At 39.0% G+C, this 22,313-nt stretch overlaps 1 protein-coding gene across 3 annotated transcripts in view; it reads right to left on the minus strand.

Annotated features, from left to right (window-relative positions):
- LOC138961433 (uncharacterized) overlaps window positions 1-11,771 on the minus strand; it is a 34,232-nt gene extending 22,461 nt beyond the window's left edge. The window contains exon 1 of one of the 3 annotated variants that reach the window (XM_070333078.1): window positions 11,562-11,771. In XM_070333078.1, coding sequence (XP_070189179.1) covers window positions 11,562-11,661 — 100 coding nt within the window. In that variant the 5' untranslated portion in view covers window positions 11,662-11,771. Of the gene's footprint in view, window positions 1-1,629; window positions 3,662-11,535 lie in introns of those variants that run through there. The other 2 variants (XM_070333080.1, XM_070333079.1) reach the window with 2 other exon arrangements.
- Window positions 11,772-22,313: the final 10,542 nt, after the last annotated feature.

Here is a 22,313-nt window from a genome sequence, read left to right on the forward strand (position 1 = left end):
AAAAAGTTTCATTTGTGAAAATTATTTGTTGTGCCTTTCGTCTTTAAAAGGGCAAACATTTGCTTCCATTTTCCCTCTTTGCCATGCCTTTCGATCCATTTTGGTGACCTAGCCACCAAAGCATGGCAAAGAGGGAAAATCAAAAGTTTCTATGTGTCCCTTTAAACCTGTAATTAGAATTTTGAGTTGGGAATACTCAAGAGGAATCATTACATTTTTGAAGATTATAAATAATTTTTGTCTTTGGACATTTAATTTGATTTTTGAGTTGAGAACAATAAAGAAGACATGTTCAATGTATGAAACGTATTACTTGTTGAGTTTGTATTCATTGGGCGGGGGTATAAATATCAATTTCACTTAAGATTTAGTATCATTGTATCAAAATATTGTTCCATTTACATACAGACATACACACAGACAGACGGACAAAGTGAATCCAGTATACCCCCTCCAACTTCATTGGGCTGGGGTATAAATATCAATATCACTAAAGATTTAGTATCATTGTATCAAAATATTGTTCCATATACATATACAGACATACACACAGACAGATGGACAAAGTGAATCCAGTATACCCCCCTCCAACTTCGTTGGGCTGGGGTATACATATTGTTCCATATCTGACAACATTTCACGGGTGAAGCAAGTTTACCTTTAGTAGAGTTTCAGAACAATCATGTAAATTAGTAAGCTTTCAGAACAATCACGTATGAAGGCTTACATGTTTACGATGAAATAAATAGTAGACTTTCAGAACAATCATGTAATAGTCACTTTTCAGAACAATCACGCGTAACATACGTGCATTGTGTGAGTCAGTGTTGCGATCTGTTGTGTGTGATAGTGTGTCCGTGTTGTCCGAGGACATCATGTCGATTAGGCCAAAAAAAATAATAGGTGTGGTTACGGTAACATAGCCAAAAATAATAGGGTAGGTAGGTAGGCAATCACTTTTTTTTTTGTTTTTACTTTTTTTTCTAATGTGTACAAATTAAACCTACTTGACAGGGAAATAAGTGTGCGACTCGGGCGCTTTCGCTTTCATTGCGTTTTCTGCACTCGTTTACTTGGTGTTTTTGGTATTTTTTTGACAAATGTAATAAAAAGTTATAGGGTCGGCCCCAAAAAATAGGGTAGGTCGGGTTACCGTAACCACACCTATTTTTTTTTTAGGCCTTACTCTCTAAACTTCATGGAAACATATAATCTGTAATTCTTAGGTCATAATGTATCTCAATGTTTACATGTGAACACACTGTGCTACTTTTTGCTAGTATAACTGTGCGCTATGTCACACCGCTGTGGTCAAAACTGGTTACATTAAGTATGTTACCGGTTGACCACTAGCTACTTATCGCTTGAAATCTGCAATACAGTCAAAGGTTACCAAAACACAACAAGGAACGTGCTGAAATAATGTACTTACTAGGGTGACCATGCGGCGCTAAGTTTTATGTTCATTGACCGAAGCTGAAGCATCGGTTGCTGTCGACAAGAACAGTGGCTAACATTGTGTGCTTCGCAGAAATGCAAATTTAAACATTAAATACCGGTAACCGCGAACCTAAACACGATATGAAAGTGGTTCCAAATGACTTGAAAGATGCAAAATAGGGCCCTTACCTTCGCTCAGCCTCTGTTCAACTCGTGTTCGTTTGCGACCGCTGTTTGCCGCGACTGTGCTCCGGTCCGCTTGAAACATTATGATTCCGCGGAGCAAATCGAAAAGAAAATAATCCTTACACTGGGTGTCATCTTCATCCCAGGAAGGCACCAAACAGCAACGATTTGGACCAGACTTGTTCACATGTTGATAGCATTGTGATATATAGTGATTTTACGATTTCTGTTACCTGCCTCTTCTTTTCTGTGTGATTTTCACCCGACCCAACAGGCACACTTCAAGGCGTAGTAATACATGTAATGGGTGATCAGAACTAACAGCTAATCAATAGGTCAATGCAAAATGTCGCCGTGAGATGATTGAGATTTTCACGCTCAAAGTGAGAGAGAAGTCACGGGTGCTCGGCTTGTTCCTTTCATGATGTTTGACTGCAAAACTGTGACTTCTAAACAGATTGTCTGCACAAACAATTGGCCTCCCGTGTCCCCTAAACCCAATCAGCGACATGTGTTTCTGTATAATTTGACACACATCATGACTGAAGACGCAAAAAACAGTGTAAGGATGCAGAGAGAATCTGGTGCTGGGCACTTTCCTGCAGCAAGAAATAGAGTACAGATTTGTTTCCCTTTGCTTTATATTTTGAGTTTGTAGTTGTCTATGTACCGGTGGTAATTATGTTTTTTATTGCAAGGAATTTGTCCCAAGCGATTGCGTGCGCCTGTTAGGAAGAATATAAATAGCGGATGCGTGATTGGTATGACTTCATGATGAATGAATGAATGAATGAAGTTCATCCAATCAGAAGGCGGGCGAAGCTGGGGGAAATAATTTAACGGAAGGGGCGGAGATTTCCTTGTTTTTATTTTAATTTTAATTTTTATTTTTATTTTTTGTCTATTTGCCAAGCACATCATTGTGGGGCTTTTAATCAATAACATGCATCCGTCTACAATGTATCATCATTCATCCTTCGACCTAGACACAATCATTTGTCGTAGAAAGCGTAGACATCCGGTCTATCATTCATCCTTCAACATGTATACTAAATATAATATGTAAATGGCAAGTATACAAGACATATATATGTAGTGGAGGAGTGGAAGGGGTAGTAGTAGTAGATACACGAAGCCCAAGTCCAAGCGTCTTGTTTCAACTTTTTATTCAAGAAAACAATGCAAGGAAACGTAGAGGCCGAAGGCGAAACCCGTAGACAGCAAAGCAAGTGTAGTGTCGTGTTCAGCTGCTAGGAGCGAATGCATGCTCATGCGACGAAAATACAGTTTAACGACCTCTCTGCTTAGAGCAATTTGGGTCAAAGATATCAGAGCCGAAGCTCTACGATGTGTGCCTGGGTGAAGATGAGCAACAACAACAAAACAAAAAAAACAAAAAAACAAAATTTTACTTTCCGCAATGGAAATGCTGGAAGAACAAGATTTAAAATCAATTCCTTGCAGGGGATACACGATTGTAGAGATTTATTCTTTCATTCCGAGGCAGAAATGCTTTTGTATTCAAGAAACGTGGAACGTTGCTATTCCGGAAGGGAATTGATTTGATTTGTTGGTACTTTAGAATAAAATTGTGAAAGTGGCATCCGACTGATCATGGCAAAGGAGTGAGTGTCAGACCAAGGAGGGTCGTGGTGGAGAAGCCGAGGCACCCTCTACGTACTTGTGGATTCGGCGGCTAGTCAACTGGCGAAAAGCAAACCCGGTCCTCCCTAGGACCTATACTGGCCGGTTAAAAACATATGTACAGGGCTGCGACTTTATGTCGGTTTATTCATCAACGCCTTTATGGCACCCTCTGTCTACAGAGGCATGGGAAGGGGGTCAGGTGAGGAGGCCAGAGATGTGTCTCTGTAACCCCCTCTGGGGTGGGGGTGAGAAAAAGAGGATAGGCTATTTACACTGTCATACACAGTCGTTCGCATACTCTCGCACAGCTACAAGGCCACCCTCCTCCTCCCAAAAGAGACGGACGTCTCAGATATGGTAGGCAGAGGCTGGCTGTCTAATCTCATGCCGGTGTCCGGCTTATACTTATAGCCCCAGCGCGGACTGCACAGAAAGCACCGTCCGGCGGTGATGAAAATCGGACTGAATACGGCCAGAAACACGGAATCTGTGTTTCTTACACTTGCTTTACCCTACGTTATTTAAACAAATACATAACCAATCCTAACAAACAATACATCAAATTAAAGCTACGACCTTTAGCTTTCCATTGCAATAGATCACATTTCGGAAAAACTTATATTTATTTAGTAGGATGCAAAAACAATGGTCCTAGTGAAGGCACTGAACCAACTTCAGTGCGGAAAATTACAAAACTCTCTAAACTGGAATAATGGACAAACTCATAAATCATACAGATAAAAAGAAGAACCCTAGACAAACATCATGATATGCGTTACTTGGGGGAAAATTATACATTGACTTAGTACGAAGCGGTAAAGTCCGAAAGTAAATGGAATCGGCTAAATTCCTGCGCGAGCACCTGTCTGCATAAATTAGCAATCTTTGCAGAGGAACCAAGCATCACTCATTACAACCAAATCCTTATAAACAAACTAAAATCATATGCAACATAGGTACGGGATATGTAATAGTGATACAAAAATGACAAAACAATGATTGAAAAGACAAAGATGAGTTTGTGCGAATCAATTTCTCTCGACGATACATGAAAACCGGTCAAGGTCAGAGTGACGCTTGGTCAGTTCGAAGCATTATCGTAAATAACACAATAATATGCAGCCATCCAGCCTAATCAGTGACTTCTATGCAAACCTAAATATAATTAGGATCGTATCAAAGATAAAAGGGACTTTGAAAGATATAAGTTAGGTAGATATATAGAGAAAGGTATTTTGCGCCGGCAATGGTGCGCGCGCAGCATCGTATCGTCTGCTATGGGGTGTATGATCCCGTTTGTACTGTACACAAGGCTGTTTCGCTATGCGATGATTAGAGTGTTTAGGGTAGCGAAGTGCACTTTGCTGCATCCCCCCCAACTCTTTTACATGCTCCCCCCCCCCCCCCCCCCCCACTGTACATGTATGGGATTGTGCAAGTGCTAATGTTTTGAAACCTTTAGCCAGTCTTCACAGAAGAGCAGTTAAGCTTATTATGCTAACAAAAATCACACTCCTTCAGAATCTGATTATAAAAATTTGCAAGTATTACCATTTCAAAAAAGATTAATGTATGATAAAGGTGTTATAATGCATAAAGTGATGTCAGGATATGCACCAGAGACATTACGTGATAATTTTATTTTGAACTATAACAGACTAAAAATCATAACACTGACTCCACGTATTGACCTTTTCAAATCAAGCCTTTTTTATTCAGGTGCGGTCCGATGGAACTCACTGCCTATTTTTCTTAACACAGACAGCTTCAAAAAAAATTATATGTCGCACATAATGCAAATAAACATGTGCTGAATGGTTCATCAATTCATTTATGTATGTGCATGTTAAACAAAATTATAATAATATGCAGATCTAAATTAAGTTATGTTAAAAATTGACACTTTTTATCATTGGAAATTGTACTTAAATGCAGCATGACAATTTATTTTTTAAATTTGTATCTGTATATAGGCTTACAGTTATAATGTATTGCGTTTGATGTGATAGTTCTTTGATTATATTGTTTTCTGTTCTTGTTGACCCTATATTAGGGCGAGGGCTGGATGTAGAAAAGCAATATTCTTGCTTATCTATTACCCTCGATAATAAAGATTTTGCCTTGTCTTGTCTTGTCTTGTCTCTCTCTCTGACCCTCAATCATGTAAAATTTTTTGTTTCTATCTAATAACTGTACTGTGGTTTGTATGCTTGTTTTACAAATAATTTTCTCTCCATATTTGTGTGTGTAACTCCCCAAGAGTTGTCAAGGGCAAACTCCGTCCCGTGAAAACAATTCGGGTCACTATCTCAGATCTCAGAGTGTATTTTTTTAAATCGACTATTTTATTTTAAATCCAATATTGACACCGAGTTTCTGTTACAAAAAAGAAAAAAGAAAGGGTAAGACAATACGTCCCCAGGTTCGAGAGGTATTAGGTGACAGTGGTGACCTTGGCGCACACTTTTTGTTTAGGAAAATAAGAAAATCATGAGTATCACCACATTGAAATACTTTTTTCTTTTTTTAAAAGATATATATAACATCTAAGGAGTTATTTGGGGAAAGTTTTCTTACGAATAGAGTTGAACTTTAAAAGGTTCAAGGTATAGTCGCTGTGTTGTAATTTAGAATCTCCTGCAACGATTTGCTAAAAATAAAAGCTCTGTTAACAAAACAAGAAATTCCTCTGATAGGAAAAACACCCCCGTCAAGGGAAATAACCTTCTCAGTTGGTGGCAGTGAGAATGGTTATTTCCCTTTGACCAACGGGGGTGTCCGTCTATAAGTCGTTGTATAATTTTAATCCACCAATAACTCCCTAACCGTGTGTTTGACTGGTCCCAATTTTTGTAAGGACCGTCTCAGGAATGTATAGAACCTGTTCACCAAGTTTGGTGACGATCGGTCCGTTCATTCTTGAGATCTATATGCGAACACAAACACCGCCACAAACACACAAACACATCGAGTGAAACCTATACACACCCCTATACCGGGGGTGTAAATACACACCCCTATACCGGGGGTGTAATAAATTTAGTTTAATCAGCAAGCGGGTTGCTCCTTCCTCTCCCCTGTGTCCAGAGCCCCGTCGTATTTAGTCTTGATAGGTACGCATTCGTCAAAGCAGTTTAAAACCGTTTCGGGAATTCAACCCTGTTATTTTAAAAAAGCATGCACATTCCGTGTTGCACGGGGCTAAAACGAAAAGCATAACCTTTTCAAACACACCATTTATTGGAAATATAGGCCCCTCCCTATGCGTGGTCTAGAAAGACTACCGGACGCAGCATTTAGATTTGAAAAATAGGACGCTCAAACACCAATTATAAGGCATTCCTCATGAATGTTGCCTTGTCATCTATTCCTTCCCCAAACCAAACTCTATTGCTCATTGTGTATGTCTAATAGCTATGGGTGCGATTAGAGACAATCTCTTTGAACTGTAATGGCTGTTTCCCTTGTTCTTCAGTATTGCTCAAAGGTTATTATACACACACACAAACACACACACACACACACACAAACACACACACACACACAAACACACACACACAAACACACACACACACACACACACACACACACACACACACACACTGTGGCACACACACACGCGCGCACACGCACACATCCGAACACACACAAACACACACACATATATATACACACACACTCACGCACACACGCACACTGTAGTGAAAGCACGATAACAAATTGTGTCGGATAGCAGTTGAGTTGAGTGCCTTTAATAGCAAATACAGTTTGAATGAAATGACACGGGAATGAATTCTTTAGCTTGGGTACGAAAATTGGTTCAATAATGTTTATGCCGAGTTTAAAAATGAATAAAATATGTAATGCAATGTTGAACGAAGAGGGAAACTCCATCAACTTACAAAATGCACCAACAGTAACACATTTGATTAATAGAAGAAAAATGTTGTGACAACCAAAAATGTTTTTCTTTCGTGTCACAAAAAAGATCTCTGCATGGATGCCTTTTCAAAATCCCGCAGTGGTTCACGAGCGCCCATCCGGCTGAATGTTGGTAGTCGACTTTTAGTTTTGAGCGGCTGTTGCGATCATCATGTCAGTACAACATTTATGCATATTCATGAGCAAGCTGTCTGCGCTTGACGTAGTGCGCAAGCTCGCTGTGTCTGGTTTTGATCACAACGACCAATGGTGTCCATGAACGAACCAGAGGACGAGAAAGGGAAGATTTAATGACGCGGAACATCTTCATTTAAGATATCAATTAGCTTTATTCGTTTCCAACTTCTTACACATTGACTCAAAAAATAAACTCTGCATAACTGTAGTGTATTGGATAACCACTTGAATGGATTCATAACGCCCATAAGCAGTGAAAGGGAGGGGAAGATAGAGAGAGAGAGAGTGTGTGCGTTTGGTTGACAGAGCCACAACACCCGGCGTAAACGACACTAGTGGCGGAATGTCAAAGTCAATGTCAGCCATTTGTGTTTGTAGTTCTCATTTGCATTCAATCATTTTCCTCCAGCTTCTTATGTGGGCTCAAAACATGAATTCAGCCCACAGAGCTCTAATGTATTGGATAATGACTTCAATGGATTATTGGGCGCGCAGACATTGACCGGCAAGGACCAGTAGAGATAGTGTCTTGCGTATCAACATGGCGGAGTGGAGACAGCACTCTCCGCTATATTTGGTTGCTCTCAAGTGTATTCATGTATTTACCTTCAACTCCTCATCTTGACTCAACATATGGACCCAGCATAACTATAGTGTAGTGTGTGATTATGTTGATGTCTTATTGGGCTTAGAGACAGAGAAAGAGAAAAGGCAAGAGAAAAAGTCATCCGTATAGATATTAAAGCAAGGCTGAGATAACAGAAAGCTGGAGTGGAAATGGTGTCTGTCCGCCATTCAAGTTTGTTGGCAGCTCTCGAATACTATAATGCAGCCGTTGCATGTCGCGACATACATACATACTTACATACTTACATACATACATACATACATACATACATTTTGTCCCGCAGTGGGGCACTGCGGTTATGAAATTAAAGGCCCCTCCTGTTTTTGGAACCGCAGGAGCTTTCTAGTTTGCTGTTAGGTAGATTTTTGGTTCCTCTTTCCTGTCATGGTCTCTTTTTCTTCATGAATTCTTTTCTTTTTTCTGCCTTCTTGCTCATTCACCTGTATTTTTTCCAAAAATCTCTTCTCTTGCCGCTTGTCTCGCGATTCATGTATAGTTTAATCTGTTAGTGTTCTGATGTAAGCCCAGCAGTAGATAGGTTAAGCCTATTTTAACATACTGGAAACTGGTAATCTTCCAGTAGGTATTAATTTAGTTTTACTAAAGCCTGCTGGGACACAAGTAATGGGTTAGTGCATTTGTAAACAGGAATCGCTTGACAAGTGGCCCCCTTCATCCCCCCTTCCTCGTCCTGATATGGCTCTGCGTAGTCGGCTGGACGTTAAGCAACAAATAAACAAACAAACAAACAAACATACATTTTGTTTGTTTGTTTGCTTAACGCCCAGCCGACCACGAAGGGCCATATCAGGGCGGTGCTGCTTTGACATATAACGTGCGCCACACACAAGACAGAAGTCGCAGCACAGGCTTCATGTCTCACCCAGTCACATTATTCTGACACCGGACCAACCAGTCCTAGCACTAACCCCATAATGCCAGACGCCAGGCGGAGCAGCCACTAGATTGCCAATTTTAAAGTCTTAGGTATGGCCCGGCCGGGGTTCGAACCCACGACCTCCCGATCACGGGGCGGACGCCATACATACATACATACATACATACATACATACATACATACATACATACACACATACATACATACACACATTCATACATATATACATATATACATACATGCATACATACATACATACATACATACATACATACATACATACATACATACATACATACATACATACATACATACATACATTTATGTATTTATAATTTATTGCATCTGTAACTTGCTTTGCTACTCCAAAAGTCTAAATCTGTTGAAGAAAGTTCATTTTCTTCTCAAAAAGTAGATCAAAAAGACAAACTAACTACTTTTAATGATCGGAAAAAGAACATCCAACGGAAGAGAACTTACCACAAAACACCTTTTCGAGATAAATACACGTACAGATACCAACGCTCTGTCAGAACATAGGTGGCACTTTGACTAGCTATGATGATCGTCTGCACTGTCGGTCACGTCCGACGGTTTCTCATAAATATTCATGAGGAAACTGTCTGCGAATGACGTAGTCTAATCGGGGGTGTTTCCCGACGTGCCAGGGAAGAAAAAGCGGGAAAGGTAGAGGAGCTACTACTGAAACAGGACTGTCAACAGGCCTGAAAGAGACCGTAAGCAGCTGTTTAGACAACCTGAGATTTCCTTATTCAAATATTTCTGGTGATCTAACCAACGCAGTGACTGTGGTAAGATGAACAAAGTTAAAAAAAAACAAAGGATTACTGTACTCACCGATACAAAGACGACACAAGATAATAACGAATTTTCGCTTCTGGAAGCTTCATCAGGAAAAACAAGAACACAAAAGACAACAACAAGTCGCGTAAGGCGAAAATACAATATTTAGTCAAGTAGCTGTCGAACTCACAGAATGAAACTGAACGCAATGCCATTTTTCAGCAAGACCGTATACTCGTGGCATCGTCAGTCCACCGCTCATGGCAAAGGCAGTGAAATTGACAAGAAGAGCGGGGTAGTAGTTGCGCTAAGAAGGATAGCACGCTTTTCTAGCTGTACCTCTCTTTGTTTTAACTTTCTGAGCGTGTTTTTAATCCAAACATATCATATCTATATGTTTTTGGAATCAGGAACCGACAAGGAATAAGATGAAAGTGTTTTTAAATTGATTTGGACAATTTAATTTTGATAATAATTTTTATATATTTAATTTTCAGAGCTTGTTTTTAATCCGAATATAACATATTTATATGTTTTTGGAATCAGCAAATGATGGAGAATAAGATAAACGTACATTTGGATCGTTTTATAAATTTTTATTTTTTTTTACAATTTTCAGATTTTTAATGACCAAAGTCATTAATTAATTTTTAAGCCACCAAGCTGAAATGCAATACCGAAGTCCGGGCTTCGTCGAAGATTACTTGACCAAAATGTCAACCAATTTGGTTGAAAAATGAGGGCGTGACAGTGCCGCCTCAACTTTCACGAAAAGCCGGATATGACGTCATCAAAGACATTTATCAAAAAAATGAAAAAAAATATGCACCACGACCCTCGTTTCGATTCCCCCTCGATGTTAAAATATTTAGTCAAAACTTGACTAAATATAAAAAGCAGACGCAACACGGAACGAACAAGGTTTGAAAGAAAATGGTGATAACAAGCAAGAAAATGTTTTTATCGTCAACGCTCAATTACCATCGATTTGTTTCAGTCCAGTTATCTAGTTATCCATGTTTCCTAAAACCCGCCGGAGTAGCATTTCTTAAATTATGAATATTGTTTTTAGATTGTACTTTCAGCGTATAGACATGCACAATTCAGTATCAAAGTGAAAGCAATGATCGATAGCCGACAGTGCGTGGTATGTGTAAATCATGTTTTACCGTCATGTTTTAGTTGTGTCACACAGAGGGTTAGCGGCTTGCCAAAGGCGACAACCAATGAAACATACATACATACACACACGAATGAAAGGCAAGCAACAACAGGGCAAACATCCACAATGTCAAATACAAGAACAAATGTAAACAACATACGGCCTATCATCATGAAACTCACACGCATTTGTAAATGCAGAGCAAAACACACCCACAGCACACACGCACACAAACATACTTAGGGTCATATTTAACGCCACAAAGGTTTTCGCATGGAATAAAAGCAACCTTTCACTTGAAACATACCCACAAATCTATAATGTGGCTGTAATCTGTGCAGAGTGCGTTTTTTTCCTGAATTAATTTGGGAGATTGACCCTTCGTATCACTAACGAAATAACTGCAACAGAAAATCCCTACGGCTCTGGACATTTAGAAGTACGTTTTTCATGTTTTTATGTAAGCTTACCTCTAACATGTTTTTCAAAAATCCTATACCATCACAACACGTTGTATATCGATGTCCAGGAGATTTGTAAACGTGAGTAAGCAAATGCTAGTGGAGATCAGAGGGAGTTCCAGTGATGTGTGGAATGAAACGTCAATTCGGCCAATTACTGTTAAGAAAACTAAACAGTGATTCCACATACCTTCACACAACAACACATTCGCTAACCTTGAAAGGTGATCAGGCTGCGTTGTTCAAAGTCTCCGCCTCCACAGTCGCTGTGGTGTGTGTCCGCTCGCACGACGAGATAATGGTTCATGTCCCACATCTGTGTACCTATCAGGGAGTTGAAATGGTCAGGTTTCGGCCTCTCGCACACTCGCTAACGCAGTATAAGATTGGCTGTTAGACACGTGACAATCACTGTAGCCAATGGTGGTTATTTTACTTGGCTGCGTCACACTGAAAACATCATAAACGTAGCATGTTGACCGTGACCCACAAAACATGGTCTCATTGTGATGATACTTGCAGTTATTGAATAGGAACATGAACTCACAGAGGGCCATTCCCACTGGCTGACAGAGATCTCATCTGTCGACCTCAATCTGCAATCTTGAACATCTTCAATACAAAATGAGTGAGTTGACACCTACCCCTGCAACAAAATAAATCCGGCTTTTTACGATTACTTGAAATAAATATGCCCGGGTTTTCCCGCAGTGAAGAACGTCCCGTTTCAGCCATGCAAATCGACAGTTGGCGGTTAATGTGGGCGTTGTATTTTGATCCACTTCTGGGGCGTTGTGATTGAACATTTCTTCGTACACTGAATCCGCGATGCAGAGATATCAGGGGAGGATTATGGTATCAGTATCATGTTTGTACAGTTTTAACTGCCAATCCTATGCGACATGTCTTTCTTCTAACCATACTATATGATGTCGGGAGCAGATATCATGGAAGATAAATTGCCATTATTTAATACTAACTTTAAAAGAAATAATGAGTGGTTGCACATTTACGGATGCACTTGTTTGCACTTCATTTCTTCCGCGACGTGGCTTTAGCATGGGGTAGTGAAGAGGAACACACCTCGCTGGCTCACCTATTTTACACACCACACACAACTACCCGGGTACAGTGCTTTGTTGTGGTCCACGTTGTCTTTGGTGTACGCATGGGATATACAGCTTACTACACTCGTGTGTTTTTTATATGGCTTGTATTTGAGTCAAGACCCAGCGGGAATATCATCGGGATCCACTCGCCAAAGGCTCGTGGATCCCTATGATATTCATCCTCTGGGTCTGAATCGAGTAATCCAAATGGGTCCCAAACCCGTTTCGCCCGTTCTGCCGACCTGAAACGCAAAACAAAAGAATTGTGCGCTGCAACAAAATAAATTTCTATACGACTTCATTACTTTCTTGCAACTTATGAACCTTTACTTAAAGCTTTTAAATGGTCTGAAAGTAGTGTTACCGCGTACTTATCGATGCACTCATTCGTTTTATTTTTTCAGCGACGGTCACTTAGTTTAAGGTTGCAAAAGGGCTAAGTCTCGCTGGCACCACTGTTTTACAGTCCACAGATCGCAACAGTGCCGCTAGTAGTCTACACTTTGTGTTTGATGGTAGAATGGGATATACAGATTACAACACTCGTGGTTTTTTATATGGCTTGTATTTCAGTCAAGACCCAGCGGGAATATCAATCGAGAGCCACTCGCCAGAGGCTCGTGTCTCCCGATGATATTCATCCGCTGGGTCTTGACTGAAATACAAGCCATATAAAAAACCACTCGTGTTGTAACCTATACATATAATTATATATATATATATATATATATATATATATATATATATATATATATATATATCTATATATATATACCGGGTATATGTGTGTGTGTGTGTGTGTGTGTGTGTAGAGAGAGATTTCGAAAAAAAACTACTGGCGCGATCTTCATGAAACTTGGGCATGAAAGTTCCTGGATATGATGTCCCAAGACCTTTTTACATTTAGTCAAGTTTTGACTAAATGTTTTATCGTAGAGGGGGGGGAATCGAGACGAGGGTGTGGTGTATGTGTGTGTGTGTGTGTGTGTGTGTGTGTGTGTGTGTGTGTGTGTGTGTGTGTGTGTATATATAGAGCGATTCAGAGAAAACTACTGGACCGATCTTCATGAAACTTGACATGAGAGATCCTGAGTATGGTATCTCCAGAATTTTTTTTTCTTTTTTTTGATAAATGTCTTTGATGACGTCATATCCGGCTTTTCGTGAAAGTTAAGGCGGCACTGTCACGCTCTCATTTTTCAACCAAATTGGTTGAAATTTTGGTCAAGTAATCTTCGACGAAGCTCAGACTTTAGGATTGTATTTCAGCTTGGAGTCTTAAAAATTATTTAATGAGTGTGCTCATTAAATTTGTCATTAAAATCCATTTTTCGCAAACAGATTAAAAATTGATTGCATCGTATTCTTCGTCAAATTCTGAATCTAAAAATATACACATATGTTATGTTTACTCTTAAAATGTAATCACAATTAACGAAAGTAGATTAATTAAAATGACGATTAAAATGTAAGAAATCGATCCAAAAATGATTTCATCTTATTCTTTATCATTTCCTGATTCCAAAAACATATAGATATGATAGGTTGTATTCAAAACAAGCTCAGAAAAGTTAACAATGATACAGAAAAGCGCGCTTTTCTGCTTAGCACAATACGCTACCGCGCTAATCTGGCGTGTCAATATCACTACGTTTTGCACGTGGGAGGTGAGCGATTTCCTTCACGCGAGGATTGACGAAGCTGTACTGTCTTGGTCGAAAAATACAGTGCGTTCAGTTTCATCCCGTGAGTTTGACAGCTTGACTAAATGTAGTAATTTCGCCTTACGCGACTTGTTTTTTCCTTTTATCAGATTCCAGAACATTTGTCTCAGCTGGAACTAGTGACTTGCAAGCAAAAAAATTGTGTCAAACTGGTGTCAAAACGTGAATGAAAAATGTTCAGATCATTGCAGACTTACGGGTACTACTCTGAATACTTATCATAATCTTTAGGCCACACACACACACGCACACATACTCACACAAACACAAACACACACACACACAAACACACACAAACACACACACCACAAACACACACACATACACACACACACACACACTAACACTAACAAATCCACTAACACACAAACTAATACACTGACACACAAACGCATGCGCACCCTTTTGACTGCACTATATCTTCTGTCAATATGTTATTCTTGCTACGCCATCTTTTTTGTATGTGTTCAATCTATGGTTAATGAAGAATCACTCCTCATGTACATCATAAGCACCGGTAGTTCAGTGGAAGAATACCCATGTTGACCAGGGGTGATTTGGGTTCGATTCCCAACCGGTGCTTTGTACATGTGCAACACGGTCGATTCTTTCGATTGAAATGAGAAAATGGTTTCCTTAGAACAGAAATATATAATCTAATTCAAAATAAGGTCTTAAATCAGCAACCACATATTGTTGCCCATGAGAAATATGTCAGACATTTGCAGACTTAAAACACACACACACACACACACACACACACACACACACACACTCATACACACACACACGCGCGCGCGCGCACACACACTCTCTCTCTCTCTCTCTCTCTCTCTCTCTCTCTCTCTCTCTCTCTCTCTCTCTCACACACACGCACGCACACACACACACACACGCGCGCGCGCTCACACACACACAGACACACGCGCGCGCGCACACTCACTCTCTCTCACACACACACACACACACACACACACACACACACACACACACACACGTTTCATAAGTTTGTCATTAGTTTTTGGCTACAGGGGGCTCGGAAAGCACCCAGTAACAACGTCAATCCAGTATTGAACATGAACGCAGACATACTACTCAAAAATCATTACATTGAAAATTGTCATGCAAAATCCACGCAAAATACCTTTTAATTCTAAATTAACGAAAAAAAACTTAATATAAATTAAACAAAAGCCAATCGTTTCAACTTGTACCCACTGCTTTGCTATTCAGTAAATAATACTACTTAATATCATTAGGGATGACACTAAAAACCGTCTATTTATATTTGATTCTTTTGTATGAAAAATTAATCAAATAATGAAATTTATCGCATGTTTCCTCAGGATAATAAACCCCACTTACTGTATTTTCTCTTAAGACGTTCAAAAAACGCTTTTGGAGAATTGGGAATGTATGTGTACGTATCTGATTATCCATCATAGTCTTCACGCACACACACACTCCGCCACCGCCTTCATACCACATGCAGCCATACTTAAAATGCTTATTAGAACGTCTCGTAATATTTGAAAGCACGTTATTATTCTACTTGTTTAATATCATTTACCTGTGTGTGTGTGTGTGTGTGTGTGTGTGTGTGTGTGTGTGTTTGTGTGTGTGTGTGTGTGTGTGTGTATGTGTGTGTGTATGTGTGTGTGTGTGCGTACGTGCGTGTGTGGGTGTGTGTTGAATGGGGCTTTGTAATAGTTTGCACGCACATGGAAACACCTCAATTAATTGTGTTTCACTAATATTTATCAAACAAGAATTAAGTAAACTGGAAACAAATGTGCAACACTCTTTGTCACGCAAATAAAAAGAGAATAGTAATGTTAATTGGCGGTGTGTTGTTTTGATCACTAGGTTTTTATTTTCATTGAACGGTTCTGCCTTCAAGGTAATTTTGTCCTCATGGTACTGTTCAGGGCTACTTTGACATCATTTACAGATTGGATTTGTAGATTTTTGTCAGAAAGATTACATCAAACCCACTCTAATTATGATATCCAAAACAGAAATCCGTCAGAATTCTTATAGTTCTAGATTCAAAAATGGTTAAAATTCAGTAAAATTAAAATGTGGCAATTCTTTTATATGAGCAAGAAGAAAGACTTAGGATTACTGATTGATTCAACGTTATTCATTTGCGAGGTTATCTTGCTTCTGTGATTGCATTCCGACTGACGCAGGTCTAAACTGCGTCATAGATGGACAAAGGGTTGTAGTTTTGATTGATTACGCCATATAAAATGCTATTTTGTCTGCAATGCCCCAATGTACAGCATCCAAACTTAAAAGATACATTAATACTTTGATCAAAAATGTCACAAAAGACGCAGAAATTTGCGTATACACCCGTCGAAAACAAATGCCAGTCCACAAAACGATTTATTAAAACATCGATTAGTTTGTCGATTTCGATTTCAAAAAGAAAAAATTGGGGAGGGATATGGACACAGTTGACGAAAAAAAAAATCTGGTACACTAAGCCTGTACATATACGTCACAATTGCGTTATTTATTTTTTCATTTTTTTTCCAAACAATTTTATTCAAATAAATAACAACAATTAACAATATCTCATACAATGAATTAAATACAACTTATCGAGTACAACAAGCTAACTTTTTTTAACGTTTTGTTCTTCGAACACTCACACAAAAATGCTTCTTATCTGTAACTGCCTATTAAAAATACTTTCCAACGGTAAAAACGGATTTGGTTTTTTTTTATATATATATATACTAACGCACATCTTTCCGATTAAGATAATGTGGTTCAATTTATACATAGTTGCCTTTTTCACCATTACAAAATGCATACCAAATAAAACATCACTAACTTTCAAAACAATCTTAATTTCTAAAGTACAAAAAATAAATTCTTCAATAAACTTCCAGAATTTGTATTCAACCGGGCATTCAAAAAAGAAGTGTTCAATGAAATCAGTTACATCACAACAGTTACAGTAATTACATTTTATTAGTTTCCGTTACTTTCATTTTACACAGGAGAATGTTGGTCGGATAAATGTTGTGCATAAATTCGAATCGCGAATTTGCATACTGACGTTTTCCTGAAAAGAAACCACCAAGTATAAGGTATTCTACATTTGACAAAACTTTTAACCTTATTACTTCATTTTAGTAAAAAGAAAAATACTAATCCGCCTCAGATAAAAATCAAAACAACTTTTGGCTTCTGCTTTGGTTGGATTATGAAAAACTTTGTTCAGAGCAACCTTTTGATTTTAAGCGAGCAAAACGTTGTTACACGTATTCAAATATCACATTAAGGTTCAGGGAAAATTAATTGTCATGAATTTCAAGGCAAGAATAAACAAAAGTACACGTCTTGCAAGCTATACTCATATTTTCTTTTCTAAAGTAGATACATGATCAAGACAAAAGTCTTTGAACACATCACATGGTCTACTAAACACAGATGCAGATAATACTAACGTTTGCACAGTGAATAATAGTGCTTGAAGAATACCTGGACTTAGAAACTATTATGTAGAGTTAAGCAGTTCAGCCACGAGCAACTTTCAAAGAAAGAAACGCATACATCATTTAAATGCACACATTTATGGCAAAGATAAATTCCGAACAAAACAAACTGACAAACATTTTAACTGATACTAGTTTTCTTTTTTAAGTTAAACACATTCAACAGCTTAAAAAAATCCAAAATAAAAAGTTGCAAGAATATAATTATAAATCATCAAATCTAATTTACAACAGCAAAACGATCTAAATATCTTAGAAAAAAAATGTAATTGCAATAGTGCTTCGTACACCACCCCTCTCCCGTTGACTTCCCAAACACAATTAAACCAAAGCATTAACCTTTGCCGTGCTTCCTGGGTTCACCTGTACCCAGAGACACACTAAAATCATTGTAACTCTGGAACCATTAAAGGTATTGTTTTGAAATTTTAAGTATCTCTCACACACCTAATTTGCTCTCTGTCTGCAAATTTTTAGTGTGTACATGACAAAACATCAGAATTAATTGATTATGATAATTTACATAAACACTACCGATGGCGCGGGTTCACACATACCCATACTTTTAAAGAGTAGTAGTGATTGTAACTATCCCTCTGCCGACGGCGCGGGTTCTGCTACACCCATAATTACCAAAGCGGCGGAACAGTGTCTGTCTGCCTGTTTGTCTCCAAGAGACTGTCTGTCTCTCTGTTTGTCTGTCCGTATCTCTCTGTCTGTTCTCTGTCTGTATGTCTGTTGTCAGTTGCTCTGTCTGTCTGTCTGTCTGTCTATCCGTCTATCTGACTGTCTGTCTATCTGACTGTCTGTCTCTGTCTCTCTCTCTCTCTGTCTGTCTCTCTCTGTCTGTCTCTCTCTGTCTCTCTCTCTCTGTCTCTCTCTCTCTGTCTCTCTCTCTCTCTCTCTCTGTCTCTCTCTCTGTCTCTTCTCTTAGTCTCTCTCTCTCTTTCTTAGTCTCTCTCTCTCTCTTTCTTAGTCTCTCTCTCTCTTAGTCTCTCTCTCTCTCTTTCTTAGTCTCTCGCTCTCTCTCTTTCTTAGTCTCTCTCTCTCTTTCTTAGTCTCTCTCTCTCTCTTTCTTAGTCTCTCTCTCTTTCTTAGTCTCTCTCTCTCTCTTAGTCTCTCTCTCTCTCTTTCTTAGTCTCTCTCTCTTTCTTAGTCTCTCTCTCTCTTTCTTAGTCTCTCTTTCTCTCTCTCTTTCTTAGTCTCTCTCTCTCTCTCTCTTTCTTAGTCTCTCTCTCTCTCAGTCTCTCTCTCTCTTTCTTAGTCTCTCTCTCTCTTTCTTAGTCTCTCTCTCTCTCTTAGTCTCTCTCTCTCTCTAGCTCTTTCTTATTCTCTCTCTCTCTCTCTTTCTTAGTCTCTCTCTCTCTCTCTTTCTTAGTCTCTCTCTCTCTCTTTCTTAGTCTCTCTCTCTTTCTTAGTCTCTCTCTCTTTCTCTTTCTTAGTCTCTCTCTCTCTCTTTCCTAGTCTCTCTCTCTTTCTTAGTCTCTCTCTCTCTCTCTTTCTTAGTCTCTCTCTCTCTCTTTCTTAGTCTCTCACTCTCTCTCTCTCTTTCTTAGTCTCTCTCTCTCTTTCTTAGTCTCTCTCTCTCTCTCTCTTGGTCTCTCTCTCTCTTTCTTAGTCTCTCTCTCTCTCTCTCTCTCTTAGTCTCTCTCTCTTTCTTAGTCTCTCTTTCTCTCTCTTAGTCTCTCTCTCTCTCTCTTTCTTAGTCTCCCTCTCTCTTTTTTAGTCTCTCTCTCTCTTAGTCTCTCTCTTTCTCTCTCTTTCTTAGTCTCTCTCTCTTAGTCTCTCTCTCTCTCTCTCTCTCTCTCTCTCTCTCTCTCTCTCTCTCTCTCTCTCTCTCTCTCTTAGTCTCTCTCTCTTTCTTAGTCTCTCTTTCTCTCTCTTAGTCTCTCTCTCTCTCTTTCTTAGTCTCTCTCTCTCTTTTTTAGTCTCTCTCTCTCTCTCTTTCTTAGTCTCTCTCTCTTTCTTAGTCTCTCTCTCTCTCTTTCTTAGTCTCTCTCTCTCTCTCTCTTTCTTAGTCTCTCTTTCTCTCTTTCTTAGTCTCTCTCTCTCTCTTTCTTTGTCTCTCTCTCTCTCTCTCTTTCTTAGTCTCCCTCTCTCTCTTTCTTAGTCTCTCTCTCTCTCTCTTTCTTAGTCTCTCTCTCTCTTTCTTAGTCTCTCTCTCTCTTTCTTAGTCTCTCTCTCTCTTTCTTAGTCTCTCTCTCTCTCTTTCTTAGTCTCTCTCTCTCTTTATTTGTCTCTCTCTCTCTATCTTTCTTAGTCTCTCTCTCTCTTTCTTAGTATCTCTCTCTCTTTCTTAGTCTCTCTCTCTCTTTCTTTCTTAGTCTCTCTCTCTCTTTCTTAGTCTCTCTCTCTTTCTTAGTCTCTCTCTCTCTCTCTTTCTTAGTCTCTCTCTCTTTCTTAGTCTCTCTCTCTCTCTTTCTTAGTCTCCCTCTCTCTCTTTCTTAGTCTCTCTCTCTCTCTTTCTTAGTCTCTCACTCTTTCTTAGACTCTCTCTCTCTCTTTCTTAGTCTCTCTCTCTCTCTTTCTTAGTCTCTCTCTCTCTTTCTTAGTCTCTCTCTCTCTCTTTCTTAGTCTCTCTCTCTCTCTTTCTTAGTCTCTCTCTCTCTCTCTCTCTCTCTTTCTTTCTTAGTCTCTCAGTCTCTCTCAGTCTCTCCCTCCCCCTCTCCCTCCCCCTCTCCCTCCCCCTCTCCCTCCCCTGCAAGAGGTCGGTGAAGGGAGAAACTCGATGCAACCACTGAAGTAGCGCTGTGGGTTTCCCTGAACCCACCCCGTCGTTAGAGAAATAATCGGTAAAAACCCTCTTTCAAATGTATGGGTTCAGACAAACCCGCATCGTCGTTAGAGGAATAAACGGTAAAAACCCTCTTTCAAATGTATGGGTTCAGACAAACCCGCATCGTCGGGAGTGTGTAGTCAAAAGCGGCATCCGGCAAAGGTTAAAGAAAAACAGCACCTACGCACACGCACCTAAACAAGTATTCAGTTCAACAGTTCCATACTTTAATGTTTGAAGCTGTACATGTATATTCTTTGGTTCACTTGCACTCTTTATCAGCCACTGTGGATTTCAAAATTGGTCTACAAAAAAGAATTATCGTAGACTTTGGAATAATATCAACAGCGAACTAAAACAAACACTGCACACAGATGGAAGACGGAAGAGCAACATATATAGTAAAGCTTTTGGACTAGCACTTTTGTGTTGAACACAAGTAAATATATCATTGTGACAACGTTACAAAACACAGAACTACATGCTTAACAACCAAATACTATACTAACAACGTATTCGGTGAAGCAGCATATGCCAATTAGCATTCATCATGATCTAAAGTATTCATCAGTATCTAAAGAATGTAAAGTGTTCATGACATAGGGATAACGACAATGCATTCTTGCACTATAAACATGATTTTATTGGAAGATAGCAGTGTAGTCAAGCGCACACACACACACACACACACACACACACACACACACACACACACATCATCATCCCATTAACAATACATGAACACAATGAAAGCCTTTAACAATTGGAAACAATCCCTGAGAAATGTGTGGACCACAAAGCAGAGCACACAAATATGTAAATACAGGTCTTAAATGATCTTGCAAAATGTCTAAGATTGAGGTGCTAAACATACAGATCTTAATACTCACAAACATGTTCGTCCATGTATACGTCACTTTCTTCGTTTGTGTCTTTTATTGCATCCATCTCTCTTTCTTCGATATTTGCAAATAATGTTAGAGACATAAAAAGAAACCATGCAAAACAGGTTTGTTTCTGTTACTTCTTGCGTGTTTTAGTGGCAAAACATGTGTATATGAAATTTGCGGTAACCATTTAAAACAAAAGTCAAATTAAAAATGCTCACCTATATAAAACATGTTAACCCTTTAAAAGATTGAGCTTCGCCCGGACAATCTAAAACAACGGTGACAGCGCAAAATGTAATTTCTAGTAAACACAGCAGTATAATTATATGATAAATGAGGTATGTCAGCAACATACATGATAAAGAAAACACGAAAGAAAACACAACAATTGCAGCATTTAATTCACGACCGTTAATTGTATTTAATTTTGTATTCAACAATCGTGTGATCAAAATACAAGTGCCCAGATCCGAGCCCACCCCAACCCCACCCTATACTCTCCCCGACGGTAATAAACTTACCAAACAATTATTTTTAACATCCTGTTCTTGGCAAGTGAGGCACAACGGAAAGCACAATAAATCAAAATATCAAACTTAACAGTAACTTGGAATGTACAATATTTACGACATGACAAAATAAACACGTACAAACATTTAGAAATGTCAAATACAGATGTATATCAAAGCAGTAACATACTATTTAAAACCCGTAGATCGTTTTTGATTGTATGCTTAAGTTTTGCAAAAACACTGTGTGTGGTTTGAAGAGATTATAGGTGGAGATAAACATACACACACACGCACACACACACGCGCACACGCACTCAGAGCCACACAGAGAGAGCGATGTATGTATGATTGAACATATAATAGCAGATTTGTCCTTCCATCTTTATGTTCAATTTTAGTTTGTAAAAACACGAAAAGCATACGTTTATTTTCATATTTTACAATC

Source organism: Littorina saxatilis, linkage group LG3, assembly GCF_037325665.1.
Source record: "Littorina saxatilis isolate snail1 linkage group LG3, US_GU_Lsax_2.0, whole genome shotgun sequence".
NCBI lineage: Eukaryota > Metazoa > Mollusca > Gastropoda > Littorinimorpha > Littorinidae > Littorina > Littorina saxatilis.